This window comes from Prenolepis imparis, unplaced genomic scaffold, assembly GCF_030444845.1.
Source record: "Prenolepis imparis isolate NDT839.2.m4 unplaced genomic scaffold, iyPreImpa1.0 SCAF_6, whole genome shotgun sequence".
Taxonomy (NCBI): Eukaryota; Metazoa; Arthropoda; class Insecta; order Hymenoptera; family Formicidae; genus Prenolepis; species Prenolepis imparis.
This window is the reverse complement of record NW_028141164.1, coordinates 8,971,448-8,983,055: the sequence shown is the minus strand read 5'-3', so window position 1 is coordinate 8,983,055 and position 11,608 is coordinate 8,971,448. Positions and strand designations below refer to the sequence as shown.

Genomic DNA, 11,608 nt, shown 5'->3' with positions numbered 1-11,608 from the left:
AAAATATAAAATAATATTCTGTGTATTCTAAAAAAAAAGTGTATTGATATCACAAAATAATATATCAGATATTGAATTAATTCACCTTGTGTGTTACGATCACACATAATGGTATCACATATTGTATATAATTATATAAGATCATCAAGATGCATTGTCTAACAATAAGTTTATTTAATATCTACGTCTTATGTATTTCTCTTCTAATGAATATTTATTGATGAATATATTCATCTAAAATTTAATCAAATTGACACTATAGCGCGATAAATCATCGCTACAAATTACTGGAAAACTTTGATTTCTAATTTTTGCTCTCGATAAAATCTGATCCCAAAGAAATCCAAGTCCATTTCATTGGAAAACAATAAATCGTGATCGCCGCGGAGAATGCATTTCTCGTTAGGGAGGACTTTGTGGGAGGATGAAGCCATATCTAGTATATTGCGCATTTTGTATTCGAGTCACGATTTTCGTCTTCCGTCTCGCACTCGCGCTCTCACACGAGAACGGGGAAAAAAAATATATTAAAAAATTGAGAAGCCTTGAATGGGAGAAGAAAGAAAGAAAAGAATAAAAAAATAAATAAAAGAAAAAAATGAAAACGCAACGACCTTGCAAACTCCGAATCCGAGAAAGAGAAGACGGTCTTCCTTCCTTCCTTTCCCGACAGTTTATATATTACGCAAAGTCGTCGTCGCCCAAGGCCATAAATGAAAACGCGCGCAAGGGAGAGAGCGAGCGAGTCAGCCGTGCGTACTCGCGCCGTGACGCGCGCGTGACGTCGACGTCGATTCACAGACTCACCATCGAGATGTGACGTTGTCGTTGCGGTGTGTGTGCGTCTCTTCCGTGTGCGTTATCGCTGCGATCGTGCGTCAACAATCAGCTGTAGACGAGTAGTATGGGCCGCCGTCTCCTCGCCAGTTATCGCGGCGCGATCGGCGCGATGCCGCCGGCAGGCGGCGAGGAATACGTGTGTTTACGCGTTTAGCGAGGCTTCGTGCGTCGCGACGCGACGCGGCGCCGCGCAGAGCGACGCTTTCGCACACGACGCTCTCTTGCTCTAATAAGTCCCTTTCTCTTCTCCGTTCGCGCTCAAAAGAATCGATACCTCGTCACACCGACGGTGACGTGCACGTGCGAAGGATGAACGTCGCGCACGGCCGTCCTCAATCGGAGCAACACACCAGTTAAATCTCCCTTCCAATTTTACAAGGACGGCGAACACGGCGTCGTCGTTGTTGTCATCGTCAAAACACGACGAACGTAATAGACGGCCCGCGCACTTACTGCGGGCTCGCGACTGCTGGAGGAGGTAATGGTCGGCGACGCGCGCGAGAAAGACGGCGACATCGTGTCCCGATTGTCAACATCTGACTTTGATCCGCTCCGGTCGGCTGCCGACGGGTCACAGCGTTGGCGGTCGGCGGCGCACGCTTGTCGGCTGAGCCGCCGAATACTGCCGAGCGCCGCCGAAAATAGCCGAGCGCCGAACCGGCGTGTATCAAAAGCAAGAGAGAGAGAGAGAAATACAACATAACAAATATATTATATTTAATATAAAAAACAAACATTTATACGTAAACTATTTCTCCTGTTGGATTATAAACCATTAATGTAAAATAATATTTCAATCGTTAGATAAAATTCTATTTTATAAAATATTCAGCTGATTTATTATGAATCAAAAATAATAAGAGATTTTATATATATGTATCTCTCTCGGATGCATTAAATTTGACATTTGACGTAACACAGCGACGCACGTGTCACGCTCTTCGAATACAAAATTCTTGAGAAATTTCTTTTGAATTTACGTAAGATTTATGTAACACTCTAACAAGATTTGGCATATATCCACAAATAAACCAACTCGTGAGAGAGATCACAATGCGAAACAAAAGACATTTTGATTTGTTTATGCGACTTTGCCATCTCCAACAAAGTCCAAGAAATTCGTCGTAAAATAATGCTCGAGAAATAGGACACCTGCAGCCTCGCATATAGAAATGTAAAGAAAAGTTCGTGAAGAGAGCTCGTAAGTAATAGATCATAAACTATCAGTCACGGCGCGGTCATATTTGCGGTAATCGTGTGCTTACAGTATCCCATTGTTAACTCTTTTTTATCGTTGTCGACGCGACGCGAGAAAATAGATCGGTCAGGACATTAAACGCGTCGTCGAAGTTCAACAACACATGCGTCCCGTTTACATTCAATACAAAGCGAGACCACATCTCATTTAAATAAACGACATATCGCACGTGTGTCATGAGTTCACACAAGGCGTTGCGCTAATCCTCGATTAATTATTTTTATTTTTTTTTATCGCCGGGAAATCGATTCGTATTATATATATATATATATACATATGTATACATGAACATTGACGAGTAAGTATTTCTCTTTCATTCAAATGTTTTTTTTAAAAGAATGATCAAATAAAAATGGTTTTCAATCGTGTCATATTATTAATCCTCTGATGTCGATCTTTCCGCAAAATGATAAAAACGACATCTTTTAAATATAAAAATGTATATAAAAATATAGTAGATATTAGATATATTAAAAATATGTGTAATAAATTAAATATATATATATATATATATATATATATATATATACTCTTGTATTTTTTATATTATCTATAATTTATATTTAATTTTTACGACGATCGTTTATCGCATAATTGGGATGAAAATCTTTATTTAAAAAAAAGCACAGAGTAATCCTTGTTTAATTTCCTGTACTTCTTACTAATGGCATAATTGAATTGATAGTATAATGGACATGATATTACAATCAAGCTAATGTCTTTACCTCGAAAATAATATATGTTATAACAAGAATCTCGATGGAAGAAGTGAATTATCCGCTACCATAATGAAGTTCATTGTGTGATCCTTGATAAGATTATGATGCGCTCATTTGCGATGGAAATACATAGTATGCGATTTAGCAAACTCTATTTCGATCGTTGCATGCGCGATTTATTTACTAATTGTGAGCTACATTAGCTTCAAATTAATATTGTAACACATTACGCACAGTGTGCCCAAGCGAATAGTTGATTAATTACTTTTGCGCCTGCTATAATTAATACCCATACATATCTCTGTCTGTTGAATAAAATTGAAGTGTTTAGTCTCTAAAAATGTAATTTTAATCTGAATATATGTACATAAATGTCATTTAGAATAAAATCCACAATTCAATTATAAGATCCATTTTAAATATAATTTTATATTTAAAATAATTTATAGATAATGAATTTATTTCATACTTCTTAAAACAGAAGCAAAGATAAATGAAAAACCTAATGAAACTAAAATAAAATCTCGAGAATTTTCTTAAATTTTAAAAAGATTTTTCGAAGACATCTATCGATTCAATAAAAAATCGAGTGCCCTGATTATAACGCTAGAATATTTGCCAAATCGATACAGCCATCGAATAGACGAAATGATGCATATATCGATATAATTAAAAGTATACGACAACACAAACAAATTTGATAAGTAAAGGAGATTGCGATTCAAATTTGTCGACAACACTCATTGTCAACAAGTAAACGTGCACTATTCTTTAAAGAGAAAGACAGTGCGCGAAGAGTGTTGTTAATACTGTTGCAACAAGATTGTTGCTAAAGAATGCAACTCGCGGAAGTCCCCGACCCAGTGTCCCTCACGATTACGTATGTTTGTCTAGAAAAGTTTTCGAACAATTAGAATGTATTCATACAAGTAGAATGCATTCGATCTTTTAGAAATGTTTTGTACAAGAAAAATGCATCGAGAGACTCACGCAATATATTCATCAGCTTTGAATTGAGCTGATAAAGTTTTCTAAATAAGTTTTAGCAAGTTAATTCTGTCATTAGTTAAAATCAATTTGTTCTTTAAAAAAAAATTTAAGCTGTAAATTACACGCTTATATTGATTATATTGATGTATATATAGTATATCTGAGAAAATTGCACAAATATTAATATTATAAAATATAGAAATTCTTTTAATCTATTAATAATATAATAAAAATTATAATAAAAAAAAATATTAACTAATAATTCAGTTTATTAATTACTTATTGTAATAAATAAATTATTACATTATAAATAACAGTTTTTTAATGTTCAAAAATAGATAATATTTAATCTAGAATTCTATTCTATACAATCTATCGTTTAAAATATGTTATTTCACGAAAAATAAATCTATAACATTTCTGATATTTTCTAATATTCGTGATATAATTAACACATCAAATCATGACATGTAATGCAATACATTAAAGTCATAATTCTGCAATGATGATCAAGTTTCTGCAACTTGAATTAGGTTAGCATTTCGATTAGAGGATGTTTGTGCAAATATATGCATAGTGCAGTGATAGCACGTGTCGCGAGTCAATTCAAATCGTGCCAAAGCCTATATCTTTATATATAGAAGAAAATGGAGTACATGAATATATATGTATAATTTGTAAATGCAAATAAGATAATTAACCTATAGCAATAAAGGATTTGATTATTACCAACGAAAAGTTTTATGTATATTTCATGTACAAATTTTTTAAAGAAAAATCTCTCTTTATACCATGTGAAATATATTCATATATCGATATTCATTTTCGTAATCATTAAAATTATGTTGTAATCATTAAAAGACCGAACGTTGAAGTAACATATATAATGAATTCCGTATTTCCAGATAGAGATGGGTGAAAGTCCACTGACCTTAGTTAAAGGTGATCGAGAGTTGAACCGATTGACAGGTCGAACACCCAACATCCAAGGCTAAACAGTCGATTGCCTTCGAGAAATAATTTTCGGATTTAACTGGTACATATCTTTTTATAGGTATGATATGTTGTATACGATATTGTATGATTATTATTGAGCTTAAATGGAAATTTACATACAATAGTTTCTAATATTCTTATATATATATATTTTACGAAAATAAACGCATGTAACTTCAATGCTTTTTAATAAAGCGATATAATCATTTTAGTGATGATAATTCATTTCTCAATTGCGCGTCTCGAAAACATCCTATAGTCCTATATAATTGAATCATATACAATATTTCATATTTATCTTGAATTAATCGATTTGAATAAAAAGTAAAGAAATTCGAAAGAATCAAATATCATACGATGCTTGTCTATCGCGCCTATTTTTAAATCAAATATGGTTTATTATTTATTCAGTTATTCTCATATGCGTAAGCAGAATTTTTTCATTGTGACATTGTTGATTGTTCGATACAATAAAAAATATTTGAATAATATCAATTATATAACCAAAAATAAAGACTCATTCTCTGATCCTCTAATCTCATAAAAAATTTATTGTTTAGAAAATAATCAACTATTATATATATGATCCTTCTTTTTTAAAGATATTTTAACCTTTGAAATCGCCAATTTTAAACATAAAGTAAGAGGGGAGGATCTGTTTACATATGATTCACGGTTATACATTAATCTTTGTTTGACTTTGCGTTATTTCTTGAAAAAAAAAAAAAAAAATTGAAAATCTATTTTGAAAAAATAGCTTCTTATACAACATAATAGTTATACAAATTTTCTCAAAAAAATTACCTTTCTTTATCTATTTTCTCTAAATTTTATAACGTTATTATTTCAAAGTACAAATGTTAGTTACATAAAACTTTATTTTGATGGGCATTGAGAGACATTGAGAAGTATTTAATTTATTTGATCGGAAATGTTTCTTATACGAATCGAAGTTACATAATAATATATATATATATCTGCTCGTTTTTTTGTTTCTCAAAGACTACTTTGTGAAAAAAGCTCTTTTTCTTCTATGGTGCACCTTATATAATGAAATGATCAATCTTTGATGATACTCGCGGTTTTCCAAGGTCGCGACTGTTAATAGAAATTGTGGTCGGTTAACAAAGACGGTAACGGAATGCGCTTCAAGGATAATTTTAATTGTACGCTGATCTCGAGTCATCATCAGCACTGCTTCGCTTATGAATGACCACACTAAACCACCGTCGAATCTTAATCAATGGCTGTCGCGTAGAACAATATCGAATCTAGGCGCGTGTGCAGGCTTCGTTGCAATTTAATTTTGCAACGATATATATTGTATCAGAAATATTTTCTTTCATCGATAGTATAAATACAAATTATAAGGAATTTATTTTTATATATAATAAATATATAATAAATTATATATATTATATAAATCTTTTTATAGTCTTTTTATAAGTCTTAATTAAAATATATTATATTCCATTTGTACGCTTACGAAATATTCTTCCGAATACGAAGCCCATCGCTTTAAGACGCGTTCACCTTTGTGTGAACGTTGCAGAGATATGCAATTCAATTTTTGATATACGAGAAAACAATGTCAAGTATGCAATTGCAGCAAGGCAATCGAATGAATATGCCACTGTAGCGGAGTCAATAATCAATTTGTTAGTTAAATGCTGATTTTTTTCTTGTAGAAAGATATTCTTGTGAACAAAAATTGATCTCATTATAATAGCGTCTCGACAGGGAACAAGTCCGGAATATCGACTCAAATCTCTGTTATTATCTTCACGGTCATTCTTTTACCTTCTCGAACCCACGAATCAGATTTTTTTTGTCGATTTATAAGAAATACTTTCACGAGGTTACACCTAGTCACTTTTATTTCACCGACGATCGAGGTCCTTCTTGGTACAGAAGAGTGGGAGAGGACGAGCATACGTGCGACACGGTATTCAACCCCTCTTCTCGGCCTCCCTATTGGCAAGGTGGCACCAGGTGACTTCGTCGTTACGCGATCGTGTCGCGATCACTTGTTAAACTCGCCTTCGGACAGCCGGGCAATTCGTGAAACACTCAATATAGGCCGTGATTCTTTCAACCGATCAGATTTTACGACTCGTCATTCCATTCTTTTCTCAAGAGGACGTTTCCGGTGACTCGAGTGAATAGCGAATTTCCCGGCTTCCAAAGTTTTAGTGAATATTTTCGATGGCGATCGCGTAAGCGCGAACATGATCCACGATTAATCTTGCCACCCCGATTCTGTCAGATTCATTTGAAAGACACGCCAACGATATATCACGATATAAAAAATTAAACTGTGCGATTCATAAACTTCTGTGCGTGTAATACTTTTTGGTCTGACAATCTTGTTGAAGGGGAGAAATGGGAACGGTTGTAAGAATTTGGGCGATTCTCAGCCTGATCGGTCTGTCGCACGCAAATAAGTCGCCAGTGAACATCCTGACGCCTTCGGGCAGTTTAAGTGCCTTCGAAGAGGAGGACATACTACGCGTGCTATCGCGCAACAAGACTGACACGACGAAGAACTTCACTTTCGTTGAGCTAATCAGTAGCCTCGGCAATTACACAATCGACGCAGAAAAGGATATATGGAGCGATGGCAGACTGGAAATGCATCACACGAATCCGCATTACGGTAAGTGCAGAATGCTGTGCATTCACATTAGAAATGAGAAATACAGTATTCTCTATTAATAGCTCGTAATAAAAAAGTGAAGTTTCTTCGAAGAATTTCGTATTATCGTTAACAAAACTAACGTTTTTTATTATTTCAGTAATGATTATCAGTAATGATATATAATCTATATTATATAAAATAATATATTTTATATATAAAGATAGAATTACATTTCATAAAGATTAAATAAAATAAATAAAAAATTTGTTAGATATAATTGTCGCTCTTTTGTCTATTAATTAATATTAATATCCGTAATTGTTAGATTGTTTGCGCGGGCGTATTTCAAAGAGAATTGCATCGTAGGAAATCGAAACATACTCGAGTTAAACAAATAAATAAATTACTTCTCTCGGTATGTGGCACATTTTTAATCAAGCGGATCGTACTCAAATAGCGAACGGGTAATCGGACTCGTTGACAGACACGTTGACAAGTTGCCCCATGCTACAAGAGTTTCGTATATACATGGAAAAAATTTTATAGTTCAAATTATATGAAAAATACGTTCCCTTTTACACCATTTATTGTAATGCTGGAATATAACGACATTAAGATATTTATTACTATAGAAATTGTAAATTACGCATTTTTGTTATTTATTCGCATGATTATACATTTGTTTGTGCATCAAATTATTTGAATAATTACATTATTTCGTTGTAAAATATAATACGTATGTATATAATATAATTAAATAAAAATATTGTAATTTCTCTTATATATGTTAAAATGTTCTACGATTACAAAAATTATAATTGTAATTTTTACTATATTATTTTCTCCATGTAGAATTTGCATACTCGCGATGCACATATCGCCATTTATTTTGCAATGTATACTGACTTCATCTTTTAAACATCAATCGTTAATTGTAAAATCCACTCGCAACAATTTCAAATGTGGACATTTTCGCATTGTTAATTATCTCGTAATTAATCAAAATACCATTAACCTTTGATCAACTACAAATGAAGTAAATACAGCTTCATTTCCTTAACTCTCAGCATCTCATTATTAACTAACTTTGACGATCGAAATTAACAGGATAAATAATAACAAAATTCTTTACGTATAAATTGACATTGCAGGATCTGCATATGTTGCTGTGGCTCGCGAGTTGTAAAATGTCTAACTTCTGCACTCTTGTTGAAGGACATTCGCATTTATTCAAATCGCGTAAAGTACGAATCCTATTATGTTGATTCACAGATGCGTTTTAAGAAAGAGTCGGCTCTCTTTTCTCGATTTCAGCAAATGTTTGAGTAAACAACTCGAGCAGAGAAACTAATATCATATACCGAGAAGTCGTTTATTTATTCATTTAACTTGAGTACGTTTTGACTTCCTATAACACGTTCCAATTCGTCTTTAAAATATGCCCGCGTAAACGTCTAGTAATTAATATTAATATTAATTAGTCAAAAACTGCTAGTTAAAGACGTATAATTAAAACTTGTAATGAAACAATCTTTTTGTGTTTTTAAACCGAGATAAAATTGTGATGACAAATATTAATTGACAAGACGAAATTTGCCATCAATATTTTTTATCGGAAATCGATATAATTTTTCTTTAACAAAAATATCCAAATATAAGTAATTTCTATGACCGAAAAATTCTCTAAAAAAAGAGTTCTTTTTAATAAATGTAAATCGCAATTTACATATGCAAATGAATAACACTAATCTTACCTTTATTTTAAGTAAACTTTTATAAAATCTTTCAAAAGCATTGCTGTTATACATACAATACGTATAATCATGAAACTATGAAAAATATGATTAAATTTTTAAAATTAAATCTGAATAAAAAAGAAAATTTTGGTTTTCAACAAGAAATATCATTAATATATTATATTCATCAAATGTATCTATGTATAACCAAACATAAAACCAGGAAAAAGTATATATAATAAAAAAAAAATATATATGTATATAAAAATTATATATATATATATATATATATATATATATATTTGTCTATATATAATTATAGTTTTATATATATATATATATATATTTGTCTATATATAATAATATAGGCAATTTTTTCTTCTTATTTAATTATATATAATCATTTGTTTTTATTTTTTCATTTTCTTTAAAAAAAAATGCAAAAATTATTCTTCTAATTATTTTTTAATTATTCTTTTTATTATTTTCTTATATATACGAACTGACAATAAGAGAAAGAATAAGATAAGAGAAAGAAAACATAGATATTTTATTTATATTTTTGATTATATATAGACTTATATATAGACTTTTTTCCGCGGTTCTCTCTTCATATAATGAAGATAATACTTTAATAAAGAATGTTTAATCGAAATCAGAGAGAGAGGTACTAAAAGTGCACATGTCTGCAGAAAATGCGCTGACCTTAATTATGGCATTGATTAAAGGCACTTGCAATATTTCGATGAGCATTATTATATATATGAACATTATTATATGTATGTAGATTTGGTCACATACTGAAAAGTTTTAGCAAAATCTTCACGCATATTAGGCTCATGCAACTATCAAAAAAATCAAAAAATGTTTCGATACACGCACGTTATTCGAAAGTGATTTTAATCGTAATGTTGTATATATTATGTGCCGATGCGTCGATAAACGCGATTGCAACGAGACATAACAAAAGCGACCAAATATCAAACATTTCAATACAGAAAATCGATTTATAAATATAATTTCGACATAATATTAATGCAAGAGTCCTCGGCTATACAAAGCATTAATAATATTAATATTTCCTCATTACTCTCTCATTATATCTATTATACTACAGTCTAAATGTAATATAAAATAATTTTTATATAATAATATAAAATCTCTCTATATAAGAATCCAATATAAGATATATAACTTATGTAATTTATGTATAAATTTTTAACACATTACTTAGAAACGATAAATTACATCAAAATGTTCTTATAATCCGAGAATTAAGATGTAAAATAAAATCTCTACAAAGTAATGAATTATTACGCGCAAAGTATCTGATATATAATCTGATAAAAAAAAAATTACTACACGAATCCGGATGCTCGATGAATTTCATTATGTGAGATAGATTATATAAATCCAGTATGAAATGTTACAGATTTGCTCTGAGAATATATTGCTCATTGAAATATTAGCGTGATAATACGTGTATTTAATATATAAAAATTCATGTATATATATATATATACATGTTTTAAACTATTCATTATATAAATTCTTGTGTACTTATTGTTAGTGCTTAATGTATTTAATACACATATTAAAATCGTATGATGGATACTTAATAATAAAGTATCTGAAATATATTATTCTAAGTAATTTTCTAGATAAAATTCATAATGTGACACATATAAATCCGGGATAATCTCTGCATAATCCAAACTCTCTATCTCTTTCTCTCTCTATATGTGTATGTGTATGTGTGTGTGACACATTGGACATAATATTATAATTTTACGACATAGCTGTGTGTCCTACTCTATTAACTACCTCAATAAAAATATATATTGCACTCTCATATCATTATGCCCGCCGATGGATTCGCTCGCGTCTATTAATAATAAAGACTATTATTTTTTTTTATGCGGCGAGACTGATTTCGTTGAAGTGCAACAAAAGTGCATACAATTGCATATAATGCATCAATCTAAAACCGGTACCGGTTTATTTGATGACCGTTCGTGAATTAAGGACGTATAGTTGCATCGATACAGCATGGAAACATGATCCAGTGATATTCTGGCCGTAGGATCCTTATATTATATTTTGACAAAATATTTTCAATATTCACAATAGAATACATTCCTACAAGTTAAACTTGGTTTTTATAAAGAAAATTTCAATCAATTATACATTTTTATGTCCGACTTTTACTCCAGTATATATATGTGTATTAAATTTTTTACAATAATTTATATCTGATTATCTTTTTCTTTGTTCGTACTCCTTTTTTAAAGAGAAATATTCAATAATATTATAGCATTGACAAACATTCATAGTTTTATTTAAACTCAAAAATAATTATTGTTATTTTAAAAATTTATAGTAATGCTATAAATATCGCGTGTAATTGGATAATGATGTTAACAAATACTTG

The 11,608-nt window shown here is 31.1% G+C and overlaps 1 protein-coding gene across 7 annotated transcripts in view; it reads left to right on the top strand.

Moving 5' to 3' along the window:
* Positions 1 to 811: 811 nt before the first annotated feature.
* Positions 812 to 11,608, top strand: part of LOC145937498 (nose resistant to fluoxetine protein 6) — a 24,147-nt gene continuing 13,350 nt past the window's right edge. For 2 of the 7 annotated variants that reach the window (XM_083040539.1, XM_083040545.1), the window contains exons 1-3: positions 812 to 2,041; positions 4,713 to 4,861; positions 7,179 to 7,459. In XM_083040539.1, coding sequence (XP_082896665.1) covers positions 7,186 to 7,459 — 274 coding nt within the window. In that variant the 5' untranslated portion in view covers positions 812 to 2,041; positions 4,713 to 4,861; positions 7,179 to 7,185. The remainder of the gene's footprint in view (positions 2,042 to 4,712; positions 4,862 to 7,178; positions 7,460 to 11,608) is intronic. The other 5 variants (XM_083040544.1, XM_083040543.1, XM_083040542.1 and 2 more) reach the window with 5 other exon arrangements.